This window comes from Capronia epimyces (genome assembly GCF_000585565.1).
Source record: "Capronia epimyces CBS 606.96 chromosome Unknown aczIQ-supercont1.5, whole genome shotgun sequence".
NCBI classification, from domain to species: domain Eukaryota; kingdom Fungi; phylum Ascomycota; class Eurotiomycetes; order Chaetothyriales; family Herpotrichiellaceae; genus Capronia; species Capronia epimyces.
The window spans coordinates 2,091,692-2,114,110 of NW_006912908.1; the positions used below are offsets into that span (position 1 = coordinate 2,091,692).

The 22,419-nt window shown below is 53.7% G+C and overlaps 5 protein-coding genes across 5 annotated transcripts; 4 read left to right on the forward strand and 1 right to left on the reverse strand.

Annotated features, from left to right (window-relative positions):
• Window positions 1–1,902: 1,902 nt before the first annotated feature.
• On the forward strand, window positions 1,903–2,798 carry A1O3_06709 (TATA-box-binding protein; the record flags this gene model as incomplete). Its single annotated transcript, XM_007736826.1, has 3 exons — window positions 1,903–2,159; window positions 2,218–2,305; window positions 2,361–2,798. The coding sequence occupies 3 exons, from the start codon at window positions 1,903–1,905 to the stop codon at window positions 2,796–2,798; spliced, it is 783 nt and encodes a 260-aa protein (XP_007735016.1).
• A 2,767-nt stretch (window positions 2,799–5,565) lies between these two features.
• A1O3_06710 (uncharacterized protein) lies at window positions 5,566–7,203 on the reverse strand (the record flags this gene model as incomplete). Its single annotated transcript, XM_007736827.1, has 2 exons — window positions 5,566–5,884; window positions 6,089–7,203. 2 exons carry the CDS (start codon window positions 7,201–7,203, stop codon window positions 5,566–5,568), a joined length of 1,434 nt encoding a protein of 477 aa, XP_007735017.1.
• Window positions 7,204–7,600: 397 nt separating this feature from the next.
• On the forward strand, window positions 7,601–8,941 carry A1O3_06711 (uncharacterized protein; the record flags this gene model as incomplete). The annotated part of the gene is made up of 1 exon (XM_007736828.1): window positions 7,601–8,941. One exon carries the CDS (start codon window positions 7,601–7,603, stop codon window positions 8,939–8,941), a length of 1,341 nt encoding a protein of 446 aa, XP_007735018.1.
• A 4,881-nt stretch (window positions 8,942–13,822) lies between these two features.
• On the forward strand, window positions 13,823–15,161 carry A1O3_06712 (uncharacterized protein; the record flags this gene model as incomplete). Its single annotated transcript, XM_007736829.1, has 2 exons — window positions 13,823–14,262; window positions 14,321–15,161. 2 exons carry the CDS (start codon window positions 13,823–13,825, stop codon window positions 15,159–15,161), a joined length of 1,281 nt encoding a protein of 426 aa, XP_007735019.1.
• Window positions 15,162–16,999: 1,838 nt separating this feature from the next.
• A1O3_06713 (ATPase) lies at window positions 17,000–21,775 on the forward strand (the record flags this gene model as incomplete). Its single annotated transcript, XM_007736830.1, has 2 exons — window positions 17,000–20,638; window positions 20,717–21,775. 2 exons carry the CDS (start codon window positions 17,000–17,002, stop codon window positions 21,773–21,775), a joined length of 4,698 nt encoding a protein of 1,565 aa, XP_007735020.1.
• Window positions 21,776–22,419: the final 644 nt, after the last annotated feature.

The following is a 22,419-nucleotide window of genomic DNA, read 5'->3' on the forward strand; positions in this document are numbered from 1 at the left end:
CGGTATACGAACGAACGTTGACCAAGAGAACCTGTTGACGAGATCGACCAGGATGGGCCACTATTGGCCACTATTGGCCAGGAATGCCTACGGAGGACGGTGCTAGATATTAGAAGCATCTGAGTGGTCGGATGGTCACCGGTTACCGTCGTGGATCCGGATCTTTCAGCCACGGTGGCCAGATGATTGGGGAGACGGCATTGCAGGGTGGCGGCCGGATGAAAGGCCGGTGGCTGTCAAACTCGCCGGCCAAGACCAAGATTGCGCGGCATGTGAAGCAACATGCAGGTGCTGGCCCCCTTGCCAGAGTAGTGACTCATCGCCGCCAAATTCATTTAGCAATGAAAATGGTCTCCTTATCACTACAGGGGTTGTAAGGAGTGTTATTACGGGCAATGCTTATAACTTGCAGCTTGCAGCTTGTAGCCTTGGTTTTGACGGCTCGCACTGCATCACTTACTTTCAACACATGAGCTGGGATTTCAGCGTGAGAGAAGGGACACCGTGTGGTGGGTGACGGGTGTCTCTGATGAATGGCTTCTGTGGCGGGATCCGTATGTGACGACTCGGTGGTGCCGCCCACCGCCCACTGCCCACCGTGTCTGCTCATCCATCACCTTCCTCTCTCAGCAGAAAAATTCGACGCACGTGAGCTTGGGCCAATGTTACACTGTCTCCATCGGAAGCGGCAGGGGGAAATTCTCCTCAGCCCACCGGCTTGCTCATCTTGTCACCCTTGATTTCTCTTCGCTTCTGCAACAGACGGATCCCATGGCAGAATGTTGTTTGCTTTGCGGGATAAACTTGATGGAGGTGAGCGTGTGTGCGTGTCCAGGGAGGCGCATGCAGGAAGCAAAGAAAAAGGGGTAGATAAGATGCAAAGGGCAGGTTGGGAGCTGGGACAACACGGGCTAGGCCTCATCGGGCACTGGTGTGGCAGTAGTCACTTTTAGCGGTCTTTGGTGGATGGCGGGGTTTTCCAGGCAGCAGCGTGAATATAAAAGAGGCCATGTCCTCCTTCCCGCGCGAACGTATCCGACCTTTGATTTCTGACATTTTCTTGGCTTGGCATTTCGCCGCATTCCACACTCTCGTCATCCACCATCCACCCCCAAGTTCGCCGGGCATCAAACTGCGCATTCCCCTGCCGCACGCCTGCGACTCCTCTTCCATATCCCCCATATCCCATATCCGGTCTCGATCTGGTCCTCTCTGATCGTGCCTCCGTACCCTTGGGCGCTTCGCTGCAAAGCCTCCTCGAAAGGAAACGCCCCCAAAAAAAAGTTGTCATTCAAAGAGACAGGATATACTTTGCGAGCGCCTTGTCGTTCTCTTCAAGTCAAAGCCGGGCACAAGAACAGTGAAACCCCGCAAAATAGACAGTCTGCACTTTCCGCAATAGTAATTCGCGAATCCTTTCTTCAAGCTCTTGCTTCGTTTTTCGCACCTCATCGCCGCTCGCCGCTCGGGATCAGAACTCCTGATACTCGGTCTCGGTCTCGGTTCACATCAAGAATCAAGTCAACGGTGGCATTGGAAGTAGGGCAGTTGTTTGTAGGGGAGACATTGAGTTGTTCATCTCCCACATCCCGGTACGATTCCACGCGCACCCATCTCCCCGTCGCATCCCGAGTCCTTCAGTCATCGTCGAGTCGAAGAAGCGCTGCCTCGCGGTGCAGTGAGTGAAGAATCACTTCACCTTCACTGTCTCACCTCGAGCCTTGCACGATCGACTGCCAACGATCACTTCTGTCCACCGCCACTCTCACCTCCATATATCACCCAACCCCGTCGAGTCCTAACTTCTCATCTCTCAGACTGCTTTCATCATCCTCGATCAACCCCCCCTAATCGACAACTTCAGCGTTAACCCGCGCGTCGACTACTCTACACACTGCAATCATGGAGTCTCTTACCACTCACCCTGCCACCGCGCAACAAGCCAAAGCCTTCACTTCTCCTGCGTCCCTGTCGTTTCCCGGCGGCGCTGGGGACTTGACACCGCCCTCATCTGAGAAAGATGGACAAAACCTCAACGGTAGCTCGTACGCAGATGGAAAGATGAACGGTCAACAGCAGGGAGGAAACGTTCTGCAAGCTCCGCAGACTCCCAGTGCGACTCCTGGTGCTGGAGTGAGTGGTATTGTCCCAACTCTGCAGTGAGTACTCCCCTTTGTTGTCCCTTGTTGGTCAACAGAGGTTAACGTGCGCTTGAAGAAACATCGTTGCTACGGTCAACTTGGACTGTCGTCTCGATCTCAAGACCATTGCACTTCACGCCCGCAACGCCGAGTACAATCCTAAGGTATGTTTATCTGATACTACGGGTTACCCTCCCTACGGCCTGCTGACCATTTCAGCGTTTCGCTGCCGTCATCATGCGTATCCGTGAACCCAAGACTACTGCTCTGATTTTCGCATCAGGCAAGATGGTCGTCACGGGCGCAAAGTCGGAAGATGATTCTAAGCTTGCCAGCCGCAAGTATGCCCGTATCATCCAGAAACTTGGTTTCAACGCCAAGTTCACCGACTTTAAGATCCAGAACATCGTGGGCTCTTGTGACATCAAGTTCCCCATTCGATTGGAAGGGCTGGCCTCCAAGCATCATCCTTTCAGTTCGTATGAGCCTGAGTTGTTCCCGGGTCTCATCTACCGCATGATCAAGCCCAAGATTGTCTTGTTGATCTTCGTCAGCGGGAAGATCGTACTCACCGGCGCCAAAGTTCGTGAGGAGATCTACCAGGCATTCGAGCAGATCTACCCGACACTTTCAGGTAAGCCACTTCGACCTGCGTGATGAGGTCCACAACTGACAATGCCGGTAGATTTCCGCAAGGTTTAAATCCGTTGGTGTCGACCATCTGCCGTACTCTATTGCCGTGTATCAACAGAACCGCCAGTCGGAAATCCTGCGACGATGGTCGCCTTGTTCAAGGGTTGGCGATTGCGCTGGTTTTGCTCTGGGTCTGCTCTCAGTCAACCCGAGCATCAACACTCCTAAAATCCTTGTTTTTTGCCCCTCCTGTCACGACTATCAATGAGCATTGCAAGGCGTTTTGAGCGAAATACCTTTTTTCTTTTCGGGTCCAAGCACCAAAGGGCGAGGTGTAGGGCCTTCAACCAAATAGACATGTGTCTTCATCGACAAAGGGCATTGGCGGTATTCGGCGCGCTGGTCGATTTCGAGTGCCGTCTTGGGGTGCTCCTATGTTCTCTCTTCAGTTCAGGTGTGTCGTCATAGGGAACAAAGTTGACGATGGTTCTTCGCGGCGATGTCTTTTTCCGGCTTCGTTCCGATTGCGGGCTGGGAGGATCATCTCACATTGAGAGCTTGGGTCCACGGCGGTCCCTTCCTGGGAGAGGTAGATCTGGCTGAGGGTTCCAGCCTAATCAGTCTGTAGCAACGAAAAAGCAAAGTGGGGGGCTTTCGATGCGTATTGGGACGTCGGTGCTGCTAGGAACTTGAGCGGCATTGCATGATACCTCAATATGATCCTTGATTTCCTCCATGATATGATCCTTGATCTTCCATGATTCCTTGGTGGTGGGTGTAGTACTTTTTCTTGTGTCAGGTTTAATGAGTCATGATCATCTGCTTCTCGCATCTGCACATTCCCAGATTATACTGTTGATGCATGGTACGTTTCCCCATCGAGTCAGGTTAGGGGGATCATGGCCATTTTCAGCAAGCCCGTTCCGTTGCGTTGTGTTGGTTTGTCGTGGCTCTTATCGGTCCGGCCTATTTCTCGATTTGCAATGGTCGATGGGGGGGAGGGGGGGAGGGGGGGAGAAGGGTTTCAAGATCACGAGGATCCGTACAGTACTCTCCAATCAATCAGATGTGTGTTGCCAACGCGCAGGTCAAGATCGGGGGGGTCAGAGGAGAGGTAAGAGGTGAGTGGTAAGAGGTGAGTAGTGAGTGGTGAGTGGTGAGTGGTAGTGGTGAGAGGTGTGGTGAGTGGTTAGTGGTTAGAGGTGAAGGGCGAGGAGGGTTCGGACTCCTAGTAACTGGTCCAGACATGTTCGTAACAGCTGATCTGATCAGCTGGAGGGGTCATATTCAAAGAAACATAAACATACCTGAGGTAATGTGGAAGGCCAGGCAGACACGCAGACGCAGACGACCAGACTAGCAGAGTGGTGGTGGTGGACATACGAGTCGAGTCGAGTGACTCGCGTGGGCACTGTAGACTAGACACCCCTCGATTCTAGAGGGCTTAGGCCTGACTGAGTGAGTAAGGGGCCCAGGGGCCCGAATGATTGAATGCGCGTTTGTTGAACTCAGTTGGTCTCCGTATGCCTACCTGTTAGGTGCCTGTCGTGGGGAGTGGGGTCTGATCTCGCGTTCGTTGCACTCTGTGTGTATGCCCTTTCGTTTACAGAATCCAGATCGGATAGAGAGGGGTCTGAACTCGCGTTTGTTACGGGAACATGATGCAGTTACTACTACTACTGTACTACTGTACTCCGCTCCGTACTTTGCAGTAGGTAGGTAGGTAGGTACATATAGGTACTCGATCATGGCAGGGCGTTGTCGTTGTTGCACCGAGTGTACAGTAGACCGTAGACACGTTGGAACTTGGGATACATTACCTAGGTAGGTGCCTAGGTACCTAATAAGGCTAACTGGGCTGCTTCTGCTTCTGCCTCTGCTTCTGCCTCTGCTTCTGCCTCTGCTTCTGCTTCTGCTTCTGCTTCTGCTTCTACTTCTGCTTCTCTACGGCATTCCATCGGGCGAGTCAGTGGTGTCGCGTCGCGTCGCGTAGTATCGTGTGGTGTTGTTCAGTGTTGTTGTTTGGTGTTGGTATGGTGTGGTGTTGTTTGGTATTGTCGTCGCGTAATACGGAGTATGGTATGTATGGTGTCGTGTTGTTTGGTGTCATATGTCATAGCAGTGGTGTATCCTATCACGTCTTGCCGACTCGACTCGAGAGCGTCTTCAGGCTTCCTGGAGACCCTTTGGCCTGGCCTTGGCCCAGCAACCCAACGAACAGTCTGGTCTGGTCTGGTCTGTACGTGAAATCAGAGGACTAACTCCATGTCCTTCCTGGAAGGCTGAATCACGCCACAAGCCCCAGGCCACTACAAGCGTGCAATAATGTAAGACAAAGGTGCAATGTTAATGTGAGAGCAATTACCCGAACTTGAGCCTGAAGATACAACCAGTTACTCTGTACTGTATGTGGACTGGTATGCAAGAGAGAAGAGGGGCTTAGGCGCCTACGCAAGGCAAGGGGGCTGAAATGCATGGATTTAGTGCGTCTCAAGTCTCAGGCCCTCTATGCTCCATGCTGATAGATACCTACGTAAAAAGAAAGAATAAGGGGCGGATACCTGGAAAGATAGAATAAGGGGGCCGATTCGATGGTACTGTACTCGTACGGATACGGATACTAGGATAAGGTACTCCGTAGGTACTATATCCAAGGCACGTACTATTTGACTTCCTTGCACCCACAAACCGGCCAACGGTTGATTGATACTGATAGACAATGATCTGATCCGACCTGGCCATCTAAGGCGTGCCCTCTAACTAGACTCTAACTAACTGTTCACCTCACCACTCACAGACGTGAGGCACGACTAGTAACTGTCTCATTCCCACCCTTGGCCACCTCTTCCTCGAGTGTCATCCCCTTCGGCCCGGCTCGGCTACCATCGTCACAGGCGTTAAAGTCCTTGTCGATGCCAGCAGCCGCCAACTCGGCATCGGTCCTCCAGCGCCATTGCTTGGTCAACTCTGCATCGAGTTTCCCCTGGATGGCCTCGACGATTTTATCGCCTATCACAGGAAAGAATTTGAAGCCGTGTCCACTGCCTCCTGTAGCGATGAACAGGTTTTGGTAGCGTGGGTGATAGGTGATGAGGAAGTCACCAGTCGGGCTGTGAACAAGGTGGAGGTTAGAGAGATATGGTTGTCTACCAAGAAAGAGACGACAAAGAATGCGAGAACTGAAGTACATAGCGAGGAAGCATTCATTGCATTCATGGGCAAAACACACAGAGAATGAAAAATACATCGGCGAAGGGATGGAAAAATACATTGGTGAAGGGATGGAAAAGTACACACACAGATAGGGAACTTACGTGTCGCAGTACCAACATAGTCTCGTTTTCGAGAATGGCCGCTCTGCAATGTGCGGAACTAGCCCTCGAAGGGCTTCACGCAAGGCGTTCTGCCCCTCAAGGGGGATAGGAATATTGACCTTGGGAATGCTGACTTGGACAACTTCGCCCGCTTCCGCTTGGCCACCGTCGAGATCGACGTTGAGCAACCCAGGGAGAATGTTCTTCCTGGGGATCTCGACCGGATTTAGATACCCGTATCCATGTCTTGCGATTTTCAGTTCTTTGGTTCGCGGCGGGATAATAAACATCCCGCGACTCATGTTCATGATCGTCGGCCTGTCCTGCATCGCTTTCACCTCGTCTTCGGTGATGTCGACATACCCCAGCGTTTGCCCCGTCGCCAAACATCGTCCTCGAAGATCGATCAGAGTCGGGGTCCAAGCCCCGGCAGCCAGCACGGTCAGGTCGGCGGTGATCTGCTCGCCTCCGACCAATTCGACACCGGTGCATCGCTCAGGAGTAGAAACAAGCACTTTGGCAACATGACTGCCGCTGCGTATGGTCACTCGGTCACCGCCCTCCTGCCGGATCCTTCTCAAAGCATATGCGACGGATTTTTCAGCATCTGCCCATCCCGAATTGAAATTGGCGTATCCATAGTTCCCGCTGACCTGGTTATATCCTGTCGCGGCCCGGATCTGGTCTGGATTCTCCAGTTCCTTGAGCTTGGTCGCGTCCACCCAACTACGAGTGTCATCTTCTGCTGCCAATTTCCGTACCGTATCAAGTGCTTCTTTCACATATCGACCACCGGTGGCTTCATCTGCGGTGAGCACAAACCCAGGCTCGTGGTATCTGCCTTCTCCGCCCCATCCGTCCTGCGTGGTATCACGCCAGAGTCCTTGCGCTTCGAGCGCAAGCCTCGAGTAATGTTTGTAGATGTAATCTGCGCGCACAATACGGCTGGCATCAACAGACGAGCCGTAGGGGTTTGGAAGAGATGGCGAGCCGTCAACGATGGTTATGCGACTTCGCTTGTACGCAGCATTGGACAGAAGTGACAGGGCTGTGGACAGGCCGAAGACACCTGCTCCAACGATGAGAATATGCTGAGGAACTATACCGTCAGACATGATAGCCCCAGCTCGCGGCCGTGGAAGATGAAACCAAGCAACACCTCGACTCACATGCAATAAACGGTTGATACACTTCCAGATGGGTGCCGACTTGATCAGCAACCTTACCCTAGCTACCTGCAGTGCGTTGTTCTCCGCATTTAGCAGAAAGGCGGGCGTGCCTGCGGACCACTGCGCTTCAAATTCCGAGAGAAAAATGTGGGTGCGCCTCTCTCTTGGATGACCCTGTCCCTGTCAGCCACCACTGTTACTGTTCTCAGCCCATCAAACTGTTGTATACTCCGTACTAGAATGCTGCACTTTGAGGACGCTGGGTCCGGGGATTGTGTACACGGCCAAGCAATCGCAGTGCGATAAGCTGGAACAGCTCCTTGTGCTCATGACAGCTGTCCCTATGGCGGACGCCGTGATGAGATGCTTGCACACTTCCAAGATCCCGCATCTGGGAGTGTCGCTGCTGGCGAAGCGCGCAGGCAGGCCCTCAAATCTTCCAGGTCGGCAACTATTCGTACACTGCACTTGTCAGATACGGAAACGGGCCTTGACTACGGCCATCACTCCTAGCAGCTTGCACCACTCCAAACACTCCTCCCGTACCTATGCCTCGACGGCACCAACTCTCCCGCGCCCTCCCCCTCGAGCATCCCGCGTGCCGCCGCCGCCGCCGCCGATTGGCATTGCAGCCCGGCAACCAAAGACCTCGAACTCGAACTCGAACAATGGCTTGCCCAGGACGAGGACCCCGGACCGAGCTTCCTCGGGGCGATCCTTTCAGATCTATTTCTGGGGCGTGTCACTGTTCGGCTTCGTGTTGTCTGCATACCTCAGCTCCCTGTACGTGACCTATAAGCGCGAAGTCAGGGAATCAGCGATGCTCGACCTCGCCCCAAACGCGGACGTGTCTAGCCGCTGGCTAGATCTGTCACGCAACTTCGACGACGAGGTCGACATGTCCGAGAAACTGATGTCTCTACGGGCCAAGCGCAGGAACTTATGCCAGCAAGCGCAGGGCAACGTGTTAGAAGTGAGCGCCGGGACAGGGCGGAACATGGACTTGTACAATTTGGATCCGATCAATACACCGCGCAACAGGAGGATCAAGAGTCTCGTGTTCAACGACCAGAGTGAGATCATGGTGTACCAGGCGCAGAAGAGGTTTGAAAGCCTGCAAGAAGAGACGGATGCAATTGCAAAGTTTAGGGGTCCTGTCAGGTTCATCGTCGGAGATGCCGGTGATAAACGGATCATTAATAGACCGGAAGGCGGCTTCGACACCATCATCCAGACAATGGGACTCTGCAGTATGTCGAGCCCTGTGGGATTTCTGAGGAGGCTGGGTGAGCTGTGCAGACAGCCTGGTGAACGGAGTACGGGGTTGGACGTGAATCTCGTGCGGGCGGACAGCCAAGAGAAGCGAAATGATAGCGGCGCTTCAGCAGAGGCGCATGAAACAGCAGCCGGAGATGAGCTGGACAGTGACAAGGGCGGCAAGATTCTGCTCCTCGAGCACGGCCGATCGAATGTCGGCTTTATCAACAAGTATCTCGACAACATTGCCAAACGGCACGCCGACCGCTACGGATGCTGGTGGAACAAAGACATTGAGCAGATTGTACTTGACAGTGGGTTGGTAGTTGAGAGCAAGAAGCGCTATCATTTCGGCACCACGTACGAGTATGTGTTGAGACCGAGGGGCGGATTAGAGAAGGATGCCAGCGAGCGCAAGCCAAGCTAGATAGCATTGTAGAGAGGATAGTGTAATTCAGTGTAATCGTTAATCATTAACCATTCGAGGTGTAAAGCAAGAGAATTAACCATTCGAGGCGTAAAGCAAGAGAGAGCGGTAAGCTTGACCAGGCCGTGTTAGATGGAATGGAAGCTCTCAATAACAGAAGGACAGATGAGGCTGAACCAGAGAGGTAGGACATTCAAGTTGATGGATTGTAGGATCCGAATGCCTCATGTAAATAAATAATTATATTAGGAATTTCCCTTGGTACGGAGTATATATACGGAGTATCCATATCTCCATAACACTACCATTACCCCTTGGTACACCTATGCGAAGATGGATAGATAGGCTACCATACCAGAGAGGACAGGAGTGAAGATAGAGATGCCTACTACTACACACAAAAGTACACATAGGGGGTCAATATTTACTTGCCATTCTGCAGCCGCCTCTCGCATCGCAGCACAGCGGCACATGCCAGACCACAAACACAAGACGACGCAAGCCACATCGCAACCTCGTGGTACTAAGAAACCTTGAAGGCGCCGGCTGCCGTCATCACAGCTATGCTTCAGGTTCAGGTTCAGGTATGGTCTGGATGGCGAGCGCGCACGCAGATGAGGATGGCGATAGTAAGTAGTAGTCGCCCCGACATATTAATATAAGGTGCCCCTTACATACCTATGGTGGATCTTGTGTCCGAGAATACACCCACACCAAAACCCCTGGGGGCCCGCGACCTGACTTCGTACAAGACATGTGGTGTGGTGTGTGACGGAAGGACTTCTTAGACCTTCTTATCTATAGGTAGGTAGGCGGTAGGTATTGAATGTGGGCCCCAGGCAGCGGATTTCACCTCAATAATTACACATTATGTACCTAGGTAGGTACCTTTCTCCGTCCTCTTGCGACCGACACATGAGGAGTCCGGAATAGATAGATAGGGCTGTCGAGCGAGTCCGTTGGAATTTTACGCGAGCGAGTTAGTGAGATAGTGAGACATAGCTTGGTTGACTGCTTGGGTAGTGAGATATACCTAGCTTGGTTGACTGCTTGACTGCTTGACTGCTTGACTGCTTGGCTGTTCTGACTCTCCAAGGTCGGCGGAAGAAGACCGGAAGCGAGTCTATGATGTGGTTGTACTTCGTACGGATACGGATACTCCAATGCTCTCGGTGAAGCGGCTGCATGCCGTTTCGGCTATCGGTCTGTCCTATCTGTGCGGAGGACGGTGTATGCATATACTTCGGTCATGGCAAGGGAGGTGGGTTTGCCACATTTTGAACAAAGAACTGCCCTTGTTGCCTTCAAGAGGAACCATTGGTGTAAGCGCAGCGTCAAGGTCAGGATAACGTGAAATCTTATTCGGGGCACCAAAGGTACGTAACGAGCATCCGTACCTAGCCTAGAGACCACCGGCATGCGAAGATGCAGTTCGCTTCCATGTCTCTCATTCCTAGCGCCGAACAGGGGAGTTTCTCTGGTGTCTCTATCTCTGCAACTTACGTCATGGTGTCCTCGTCCAGTGCGGCGGAATGGATGAGATCGACAGGCTGACTGCATCCCAAACCGTCACTCCCAATGGGTTGTTATGCTTATGCAGAACCATGGTTGCCACTTCGTAGAGACCGGAAATGGACAGAGATCTCTGCAAGAAATACTCCGTAGATAGTAACTGGAAGAGCCCAATCCATTGACTGCTGCGCTGCCTTGGTGGTGTCGAGATGGTAGATGATACCCTCGAATGCAGCTGCCATTGCCATTGGCCAGCTGCAAAAGACACGGACCCACGTTATATAGGCTAGGTTCGTCGATTGAAACTTCGGAGGCCTGTGCAGATCTCTGGAGTCAATGCTTTGACTAACTCCAGTCAATTTCATGCTCTCAGAACTCATGAAATCGACAGTGCTCCCCGTCACGGGGTGCGGGGCGTGCAGTTATTTAGCATTATTGCTTTCGAACTCGAGTATGACTTGGTCTGTGTCTGTTTAGTCCTCCCTTGCGACCAACGTCGTGAATCCTGGAGCTCGGGAAGCGTAGATCGACTGCCCTGATCATCGAGTCAATAGTGTCCTCGTTTGGACGGCTAGTCTCGACGTGCTCAGAAGCGAATTCGGTTGGAACCCAATCGCTGGAGATGGACTGGCCTGATTGAGGCGGATTTGACACCTGTCTCAGCTCTTGCGTTGAACTACGTACCACCACGGGAGGTTTCAAGGTTGTGAAGGAGCCACTCGCTTCTCTTCCCCAGTCAGGCACTGGTCACGTGAGGGATCGGTCTGCCGTCCTGGTGTTGACGGATGTATCGGGGAGTGGATTTGCCGCAAGGCCAGACGGCACCGTTGGCCCATTTTTTTTTTGCTCTTCCCACACCTCTTTTCATCGTTTGAGAGAGACGTCAACAATGAGGTAAGCGGAGGGTCACGTTTGAGGAGGCGATCGAGGTGGTACCATAGATCGAGATGAGGACATCTGGAACGTTGGGCCAATACCAAACATGTGGGCGTCTCTCAGAACACCTACCCCAAGCCAGTGCGCATGGCTGCCTGTCTTCAATCCTCTTGCTCTGCTGTTGAACCTGGCGCAACCGGCGTCGCGCGGAGCAACCACACCTGTGGTCAGCGATGTCATGGCACATGCCGTGCAGGAGGAGGAAAGTTGCCTTGCGAGTGGCTGATGGCTGATGGGAGAGGGGTCCATAGAATCAAGGCCAGGTAAGTAGCGACGGCTAGTTCGCTTCTACGTTGGATGGATTCTTTGTGAGAGGGAAAAAATTTCAGAAAATACTTTTTGCTTACGGGGTGGAGGGCGAGAGGGGCAGGCTGATTGGTAGAAAAAGCGCAGTTTGGGACGTCGGGGGCTGCACTGCGGGTGTCATAATGGATCCAGGTGACAGGAAGTCGAGCCACCCCCTGGAGGGTGCGCCCCCGGCCATACGGGCCTAAACTCTTTTTCGTCTGAGACGCCGGATTTGTCTCCCACTTCCACCTCCTGCTGTGGCCGTCAAATGCTTACTTTGGTACTCTGTACTTCGGCTGCAGCTCGATATCCCTTGTTGTTGGTTTGCCGCTTAGCGAGGGTTCGTCTACAACAATCCGCACCTGCCGTGTCGTAGCTGGTATGATCTCGACTGACGGAGTATTATAGGGGTCAGCTGCGAGAAACGCACGCTTTGATCCCTGCGGTTGCGTTGCCGATGCAGATCCTTGTCTGCAAGGAGTACGGATACCATTGTCTCCTTTGGTCGCATGCTTTGTTTCTCGAAATCAAGGACAGCACGCCACCCTGTGTTTGAGCCGTTGTCACCTACACCTCGTAACACATGTTCCTTTTCCCTGTGACATCGGCGATGGCTGCAGCTGAGGCTGGGAGGATGACTCGAACAAAGCCAAAATTGACAACGAGCGACGTGAGAGGTGGGTGTCATGGTCTGCGGTGAGGCGGATTGGCTGTGTGGGTGTGGGCGTGGGCGTGAAGAGTTGAGATAGACAATTGACAGTGGTTTGACTGGTGTCACTACATACAGATAGTGCTCCGTACACGGACGGCTCTGTGACAACCTGATACCGCATCCGCGCCGTTTAGAGCAGAACGGAGACGGCGTAGGGGTGGCGGCGATACTGAAAGGGGCACTAGTCAGGTGTCTAGAGCCCAAGGGGCGCCAGGGGACAGAATTCGACCTTGAGGTTAGTGGGCGATGGCGATGTTCTCGGATCTTAAGTCATGACCTTCAGGCTTCTACGGAGCCAAGTGTGGTGGATCGCTCCAGCTGGCCTGAGGCCTGAGGCGGGATTTGCAGCGCTGAAAGGAAAACCCATCCACTGGCACTGCGCCAGGCACCTACCAGCACGTCCAGCACGTCCTGGCACCAGCGCCCACGAGGGCTTTTCCCCCCTTCCAGTTCCAAAATAATCATTCCGCCACCGCCCGCATCACAGTACGTAGGTACCTAGTTTTCTCTCTCGCCATCATACCAAACGTAACCCGATCCGCCTCTGCGACCAGCTCCCAGCTCCCAGCTACTGAAATTTTTGTCACCATTCCCTTTTCTTCTGTGTCTTCCTCCTCGAGCGCTGCCAGTGTATCACGGCAATTTCGGTACCAGATTCCTCCAAACGTTGTTCTTCGTATCCGAAGCAGCTGCGACGCCTGTCACAACATCCCACAGGCAACCAGCCCGAGCCCGTCAATTACTATTGGACCCCAACTGCATCCAGGCAGCAGGCTCCCGCCGTGCAGTAGTAATAATAATACTACCGCCGTGACCACCACCACGAATCGATTCGCATCGCATCGACGCATCCTCTGCAAGGAGAACAAACAAACATCCAGGAAGGCACTTCAGCTGCATGACCCGGCACCATCTCTATCACCATCACCATCACCCTCGCCCATCACGGTCGGCGACACCTCAGCCCGCGTCTGGTTGATCAGTCTGCTTACCGCTGTTTGACCCTTCTCACCAGTCAATTGGCGGTCGCGAGATCTTGACGCAAGGAGGCGGAAGCACTACCAGTCGAGCTTCTCCCTTGCACCCTGCTGCAGAGTTTGAAGCGCTCCCATTGCTCCGCGCTCCCCCCGGCACCTTGCATCGCAGCCACGCATTCCAGCCTGCCTTGCTCCTCCAATCGCGCCCTCGCCGCTCAGTTGGCCAGCCGTCGCACTTGCGCACTCCCCTGGCCTGGCCGCATCCTGAATCATCATTCGCATCCATCCCCAAACATTATTATCTGCCACACCTGTTGTACCACTACTACACGACATTTCCCTCCCACCCTCTTGGTGTGCGCGACCATTTCCCCTTCTCTGGACTTTGTCGTTATACAACATCGCGACGACAACCTCACTCTCCGCCTCCCGGCCGACACATGCCACGCCCACACCATGCCTTACAACACTCGTCGGAAGTCTTTGTCGCTGCCTTCGCTCGGCATCCATCTGCCTAACGCCTCTCGCGTTCACCGCCCAAGTCCCAAGGCTACACCCACCGCCGAATCCACACCTGCTCCTCCAGCAAAGAAACTCAAACGGTCGCACGATGCCGACGAGCCTCTGTCTCCCATTTCCTCTCCACGCTCCAAGACGGGCTCTCCCGCCATCGACCTCCCAGCGTCTACAACCACGCCACTACGCAGAGGCGCAGCCGAACATACGCCTCCCCCCTCTCCGGGTCTGACTGCCCAGGTGCGCAAAGTCGACACAGCTGGTATCAACGACGACATAGTGATTGCCGTAATTGAACAATTGGAAAAGACGGGCAACCGGCCACACCTCATTAGAGACCTTGCCGCGATACTAGCCTCCACCAACTCTAGCATTGCACAGTGAGTAGTGGCGCATGAACTTGTGTGGAAATTGACACGGTACTGACGCTGCAAATAGTTCTGCCAATCCTGCCGCATTACTTTCATCGCGTCTGAGTCTATACCTCAAGCGGCCATGGACCGCTCTCTCACCTTGCCCGCTCGCCAAGGAGCTCATTCCCGTCCATCCACGGAAAGTGTTCTTTTTCTTGACGACACAACCACGGTTACCATTGCCTGAGAAGTCGGACGACATCCTCCCGCCACCACTGATCTCTGTCAAGACCCTGACTCCCAGTGTGTCGGATCAGAGCCAGGTCGATGATGAGCTGGAGGTGGATCAGCGAGATCGAGCACGTTTTTCTCCCAGCCCTGAAGTAGAACTATATTCTCCCGAATTGGATCAAGAGGACTCTATGGAGCCGTCGACACCGGGGGAATACTTCAGCGCCAGAAGTAGTCTCAACCCAGATGGCACACCAGAGACCCGTCGAAGACCCAATCGAGCACCAAGTCCGCCTCTGGAAGCAGACGAGCGAGGCTTCACCGAAACGGCAACGGCAGTCCGGGCTCGTGGCGTGAGTCTTCAAACTCACACGGTGCAGGCGTCAGTTGAAGTTGAGGACACAGCCCGACCCCTCGAGGCGTCGGAAGAGACACCCGAACAGCGGCAGAAGCGCGACCGCGAGCTTGGAATGGAACTCTTCGGACAATCCCATTCAAGCCTGCACGTGCCAGAACAGAAGATGTTCTCGAGTAGCCCCATGATCCAGGCACGAGAAGACCAGCCTGGCACCATGGCTAAGATGGACATTGCCCTGCAATTGGACGACATTGCGATGGGAGAGGTTTCTTGGACCATCATGAGTCCCGAGCAGATCGACGTCGACGAGCTCGACACACTGTTCACGGGATTCTAGACATGATCTCTTGCTTCGCATGTCGATATGGCGGCAACACCCCACTCACCTCACCCTCCCGTCTTTGAACTGAGATCGATAATCCCCTAAGCTCTTTGACGCATCTGTCCGCTTGCTCGCTAGCCTAGCTATTGTATTTCTTGTGAGAAGGACATGTTGGTCTGTTGCCTGGAACATTTCGCTCGTCCGAAGGCTGGAAAATAAGGCAACGGTTCTGCTTAGCTAAAGCTTTCCTGCTGATCATATGAAGAAGAAATCTGTGAAGACGATAGTATGCGGACAAGACCATGTAGCGTTAGCAATTGCCAGTGACTGGGTAGCTGGCTGAGTGACATTTGGGCCATTGAAACCGGGACGGCTGAGGGGCGCATGTATCATTGATGAGAGTTCCATGTACCAAATACGGATTCTGTGTCCGTTTGGAGAGAGATGTGCATACGATCGAGATGTTTCCGAATCCGAATGCAAGTGGACTTCGCTTGGAGGGTTCCCGTACGGAGTACAGGACATGACTCTAGAAGCTTCGTATGTGTTCCTCCGTACTCCGTACTCCGTATAGGTGCGGTAGTTACCTTGGGTAGGCCCTGGGGGGTTATGTAACGATTGTGTTAGTGGCTCGACGAGTCAGAAAGCCCAATCCCGACTCCACGAACGTGTTGGTAAGCGGACGAAAGGCGGACCAGGACGAAAGGCGGACCAGGACGGAAGGAAGGAAGGAAGGAAGGATTAGAATTATTCATCACTGCTGCAGGGCCGAGGGGGCCTGAGGCAGTGCACCCGACAGGGCTCCGTAGATACTACTAGATACTAAGATAGTAGATACCCAAGGGCCCAAGGGGGCAAGGAATACGAGCTGATGAAGCCAGAGTGGACGATCTGGGCGGAGGTCAATCTGGATGGTCAATCTGGGCGGTCAATCTGGGATTTATGCGCTGGCCCGCTGGGTGACTCGTGCGGATCGGATATGCCTTGTTCCAGCGACGGTCGAAGTGCCACTTGCCAATTTCGTAGTAGTATGAGGATGCGTTTTGACTCAGCCTCGCCGACAGATCAGTCAGGATCAGGCTGCTCAGCAATCGACCGTGTGTGTGCGTATGTGAATTATCCATTGCTTTGCTCTCCATCGAACACACTCAGGGTCCGGGTAGCGGAGGGGCCGCAGTCTCTGACTCAGACTCTGCGCTGTGGACACTGGACCGACCGAGCTGACTGCCCAAGTTATACACAGCTGGGCGCCAAGGCGTTTCCGGGAGCCGGCTGCATAAGACAGACACTAGGCTGTACGGGGCCTAGTGCAGGAGCTTTGTGCAGCACCAGCCGGACTTAAGATTTTAAAGTGGCAGCCTGATTATTGCACTGGCCCGCTTCGCTGTTGTGCCTGGTGGAACCGCAGGCGGCCTCAACCATCCATCCTTAGCCTCTCTAATAGCCTGTCAATATATCGATCGTCCTTCTCTCCCATCTCCCATCTCCCACCAACTACTTCTACTGCCTACCCTTCAAACTTCAATAATAATATCGTTGTTGTTCTTGTCCTACCCTTCTCTGGCGTGTCTCGGACGCCCTGTACCCCGGCCAGCTCGATTGCGGCCGAAGCGTTATACAGACCACGAGTACCGCCCTCTTTTCACCTTGCCTGCACCCTTTTTTCAGCTTGCTTACGTCCGGCCTAATTCGTCCGGTCCAACTTGCCAAACGCGTCTTCACCCGCCCAGTGTCAGGACCACCATCGCTTCGCTCTCACAATCGCTGTTCTTTTTCCTCTCCTCCATGGGTCTCGTTCTACCCTGATCGACCACATCGCCCTCCTTTGCCACCACTAGAGAGCCCTTGCCATCATGTCTCTCGTAGGAAACGTTACTACCAATTTCGACCACTCCATCAACACTCGCGGGCCTGGAGATCCATCTCACTATCGTCGGGAGTCTGAGACGGACGTGGGGTTTCATCCATTCCGGTCTAGATCAAAAGACGGCCGCACCGCGAACGATGGCTCCCATCCCGCCCAGGACCCTGAAAAGAAGGGCGAATCTTCCAGCAGTTCAACTGACGACGGCGCGGACCGGGTCAAGGACCTGGCTAGACAACTGACTCGAAGTTCCACCTTCTCTACCACCGGGGTCAATCCTTTTGACACCGAGCCCGATTCCATCTTGGATCCCAACTCGGAGAATTTCAAGCCCAGCGCCTGGATCAAGGCCCTGTTTAAAGCACAGAAAGAAGACGATCGATTTCTGGCCAGGACGGCTGGTGTCGCCTTCCGCGACCTGAGTGTCCATGGCTTCGGTGCCGCCACCGACTACCAGAAATCCGTGGGCAATGTTATTTTTGAAGTCCTCGGCATAGCCCGCAAACTGATGAAAGTCGGCCAGCAGAGAATTGACATCCTCCGCAACTTCGACGGCCTCCTCCTCCCTGGAGAAATGCTGGTCGTGCTGGGGCCTCCCGGCTCAGGCTGTTCGACCTTTCTCAAAACCATCGCGGGCGAGACCCATGGCTTCAACGTGGACAAAGACTCGCACATCAACTACCAGGGGATCAGCTTCCACGAGATGCACAAGCACTTCCGTGGAGAGGCCATCTACACTGCCGAGCAGGATGTCCACTTCCCGCAACTGTCCGTCGGCGACACCCTCTACTTTGCCGCCCGCGCCAGAGCGCCCAGGCACATTCCCGGCGGCGTGTCGCGAGACACTTATGCGTCACACATGCGAGATGTCATCATGGCCACCTTTGGCATCCGCCACACATTCAACACCCAGGTTGGCAATGACTACATTCGAGGCGTCAGTGGTGGAGAGAGGAAGCGGGTCAGTATTGCCGAGGCTGCGTTGAACATGTCTCCTCTTCAATGCTGGGACAACAGTACTCGTGGTCTGGACAGCGCCAACGCCATCGAATTCTGCAAGAGTCTGCGCGTGTCGACCGACATCCTCGGTGCCGCGGCTGCCGTGGCCATTTACCAGGCGCCCCAGAGTGCTTATGATCTCTTTCACAAAGCAGTCGTGCTCTACGAAGGCCGACAGATCTACTTTGGCCCCACGGGCGAAGCTAGAGATTACTTTGTCCGGATGGGTTTTCACTGTCCTGACCGTCAGACCACTGCCGATTTTCTAACTTCCATGACCAATCCCCAGGAAAGAATTGTCGAAAAAGGCTTTGAGAACAAGGTTCCGCGCACTCCAGACGAGTTTGCAAAGGCCTGGAAAGAAAGCCCCGAGCGCGCCAAATTGCTCCGAGATATCGAAGAGTTTGACAAGGCACATCCCATCGGAGGCCCGGACCTGGAAAGGTTCAAGGAATCCAGGAGACTCCAACAGGCCAAACAGCAACGCGTTTCCTCGCCATATACTCTGTCATATGGCCAGCAAGTCAGCCTTTGCCTGTGGCGTGGCTTCCGTCGGTTGGTGGCAGATCCCAGTCTGACGGTCACCCAACTGGTAGGCAATAACATCCTGGCCTTGATCGTCAGTTCCATCTTCTACAACCTCGACGGCACCACTAACTCGTTCTATTCCCGTGGAGCTCTGCTCTTCTTTGCCATCTTGATGAATGCTTTCGGTTCCGCGCTGGAAATTCTGACTCTCTACGCTCAACGCCCCATCGTCGAGAAGCACGCCCGATATGCACTATATCATCCATCGGCTGAAGCTTTTGCATCCATGTTGGCGGACATGCCCTACAAGATTGTCAACAACATCCTTTTCAACATTATCATATATTTCATGACCAACCTACGAAGAGAACCCGGGGCCTTCTTTTTCTTCATCCTGATCTCCTTCTTTTTGACGCTGGTCATGAGTATGCTTTTCAGAACCATCGCCTCCGTCTCTCGCACGCTCAGTCAAGCTCTGGCACCCGCTGCAATTCTCATTCTAGCAATCGTCATCTACACGGGTTTCGCCATTCCTGTCAACTACATGCTAGGCTGGGCTCGTTGGATCAACTATCTCGACCCTGTGGCATACGGTTTCGAAGCACTCATGATCAATGAATTCACTCACCGCAAATTCCCGTGTGCGAATTATGTACCGACTGGTGCTGGTTATGGCGACGTGGGCGATTTCAACAAAGTGTGCTCTACTGTTGGATCTAAACCCGGTCAATCATACGTGAATGGTGACGACTATCTCAACAGCAATTACCAGTATTACACCTCTCACAGATGGCGGAACTTCGGCATTCTCATTGCATTCCTGATTGGATTGTCATGTACGTATCTCGTGGCGGCGGAATTTGTGGCTGCAAAGAAATCAAAGGGCGAAGTGCTGGTCTTCAGACGCGGCCATAAACCAGCCGCACTCAAGGAGAAAGCAGTCCAAGATGCAGAAGCTGGTGGTGCGGGCACTGTGGCTACTGCGCAGAACGACGACCGCGCCCTTGCACCTATCTCCAGCATCATCCAGAAGCAGACCGCCATCTTTCAATGGAAAGATGTCTGCTATGATATCAAAGTCAAAGGAGGCGAGCGACGACTTTTGGATCACGTGGATGGTTGGGTCAAGCCCGGTACCCTGACAGCCCTGATGGGTGTTTCTGGAGCCGGAAAGACAACGCTGCTCGACGTCCTCGCCACGCGTGTCACCATGGGTGTCATCACTGGAGAGATGCTGGTGGATGGCCAACAACGAGATGATTCCTTCCAGCGTAAGACAGGATATGTCCAACAGCAAGATCTGCATTTGGAAACGTCCACAGTCAGAGAAGCTATGAACTTTAGCGCCCTGCTCCGTCAACCGGCACACATCCCTCGGGAAGAGAAGCTGGCTTACGTCGACGAAATTATCAAGCTTCTCGAGATGACCGAGTACGCCGGTGCAGTCGTTGGTGTGCCTGGTGAAGGTCTCAACGTCGAGCAGCGTAAACGACTTACTATCGGTGTCGAGTTGGCGGCAAAGCCACAATTACTGCTGTTCTTGGACGAGCCCACCTCCGGTCTCGACTCTCAAACTTCCTGGTCTATCCTCGATCTGCTAGAAAAACTGAAGAACAACGGACAGGCTATCTTGTGTACTATCCACCAGCCGTCTGCTATGCTCTTCCAGCGCTTTGACCGGCTGCTCTTCCTGGCCAGAGGTGGTAGGACAGTCTATTTCGGCCCCGTCGGCGAGTCGTCCAAGATCTTAACCAGCTACTTCGAACGAAACGGCTCCCACAAATGTCCTCCGGATGCAAACCCGGCCGAATGGATGTTGGAAGTCATTGGCGCTGCCCCCGGGTCACATACTGACATCGACTGGGTCGAAACATGGCGCAACTCGCCCGAGTTCCAAGAAGTCCGTGCTGAACTGGACCACCTCAAGCATGAGCGGTCCCAGTTGACCCGTGTTGTATCCCACAACACCGACAAAGCAAGCTTCCGCGAATTTGCGGCCCCCTTCCACATCCAGCTGTGGGAAGTCCAGAAGCGTGTCTTTGAACAATTATGGCGCACCCCGTCTTACATCTACAGCAAACTGTTCCTCTGCATTGCATCTGTGAGTTACCCAACCAATCCCAGTCCCCGATTGACCGTCGTCTGCCCGAGCTATTGACTAATCATCCTCCTAACCCAGGGTCTCTTTATCGGCTTCTCCTTCTTCAAAGCTCGCAACACGATCCAAGGCCTACAGAATCAAATGTTCGGTATTTTCATGTTGACGACCATTTTCGGCCAACTCGTGCAGCAAATCATGCCTTTGTTCGTGACCCAGCGGTCGCTGTACGAAGTCCGCGAACGCCCGAGCAAGACGTACTCATGGAAGGCGTTCATGATAAGCAACATAGTCGTCGAAATCCCCTGGTCGACCCTGTGCGCCGTCCTGATCTTTGTGACATGGTATTACCCGATCGGCTTGTACCAGAACGCAGAGCCAACAAACTCGGTCCACGAACGCGGCGCCCTGATGTTCCTGTACATTCTCTGTTTCCTACTCTTCACCTCAACCTTCGCGCACATGACGATTGCGGGCATCGCCGACGCCGAGACGGGTGGCAACATTGCCAACTTGGCTTTCTCGCTGACGCTGCTGTTCTGTGGTGTCCTTGTCGGGCCCAAAGCCTTACCCGGGTTCTGGATCTTCATGTACCGCGTCTCCCCCTTCACCTACCTGATCGACGGCATGCTTAGCACCGCCGTCGCACATACTAAAGTCATCTGCGCCAAGAACGAGTACCTTAACTTCGACCCGCCCTCAGGCCAGACCTGCGCCGATTACATGCGCTCTTACATGAACGCTTCGGGCGGATACCTCCAGGACCCGTCGGCGACGACCAATTGCGGATACTGCCCGATTGACAGCACCGACACCTTCCTTGCCGGCATCTCCGCCCATCCTAACCTGACATGGCGCAACTTCGGTCTACTTTGGGCCTACATCGTGTTCAACATCGCCGCCGCCATCTTCTTTTATTGGTTGGTCCGCGTCCCCAAGAACAAGCGCAAGGGAAAGAAAGAACTTGCCAGTCCAAAAGCCAGCAAGGACGCAAGCGTCGTCGACGCGCATGCGACCACCGAAACCACGGAGAATGAGAAGCACACGCAGAGTGAGCCACACGCCGCACCCGTCACCACGACTACAACGGCGGAACCCACACATCCTGTCGATGCACAAGAGAAAGCAGAGCAGAAATAGGGCGGGGGCAGGATGATTCGTCAACACCCCCCGTCTCTTCTTTCTCTTCGGCCGTCGTGTCTTGTCGAGAACATCTCCTGTTCCTTGTCCCTGCGGCTGTGCTGTCTGGTTTTGGCCCCCTCTTGGTCTGGGGATACAGCCTATGCAGCCATCTTGAGTTGACCTGATAAGCAATGTCTTCGGAATCTCCGATGCCGACTTCCGGATGTTCTGGCGCATCACAATTCCAGCCACGGACAATGGAGGGGAGAGGGGAGAAGGGAGGCTGGAGGAGGGAGAGGACAGAGCGGTCCCTTTGGTCCTCTATCTCAAAGAACGGAGTCCCTCCGTCCCAATGACGGGGAACAGTCCCGTCAGGGGGGTTTTTTTTTTGTAATGTTTGTTATTTGCTGGTTTTCAATTTCCGGTGCCAGTCCCGCGATAAAGCTGGTAAAAGTAGAAAGTTTAGAATCGTCCAAGTGTCACATAGATTTCGAGTTGGAGTCTTTTCTCGAATGGTTTCACACAAGAGCCTTGACATACAATACATAGTTAATCCATCCATCCTCGAGCCAGCCATCCTCACACTATAATGCATATCGATCGGTATAATACATCCATTCGGTATGTTCGGTAATGTGCCAGAGGTGTCGTCGACAGTGACT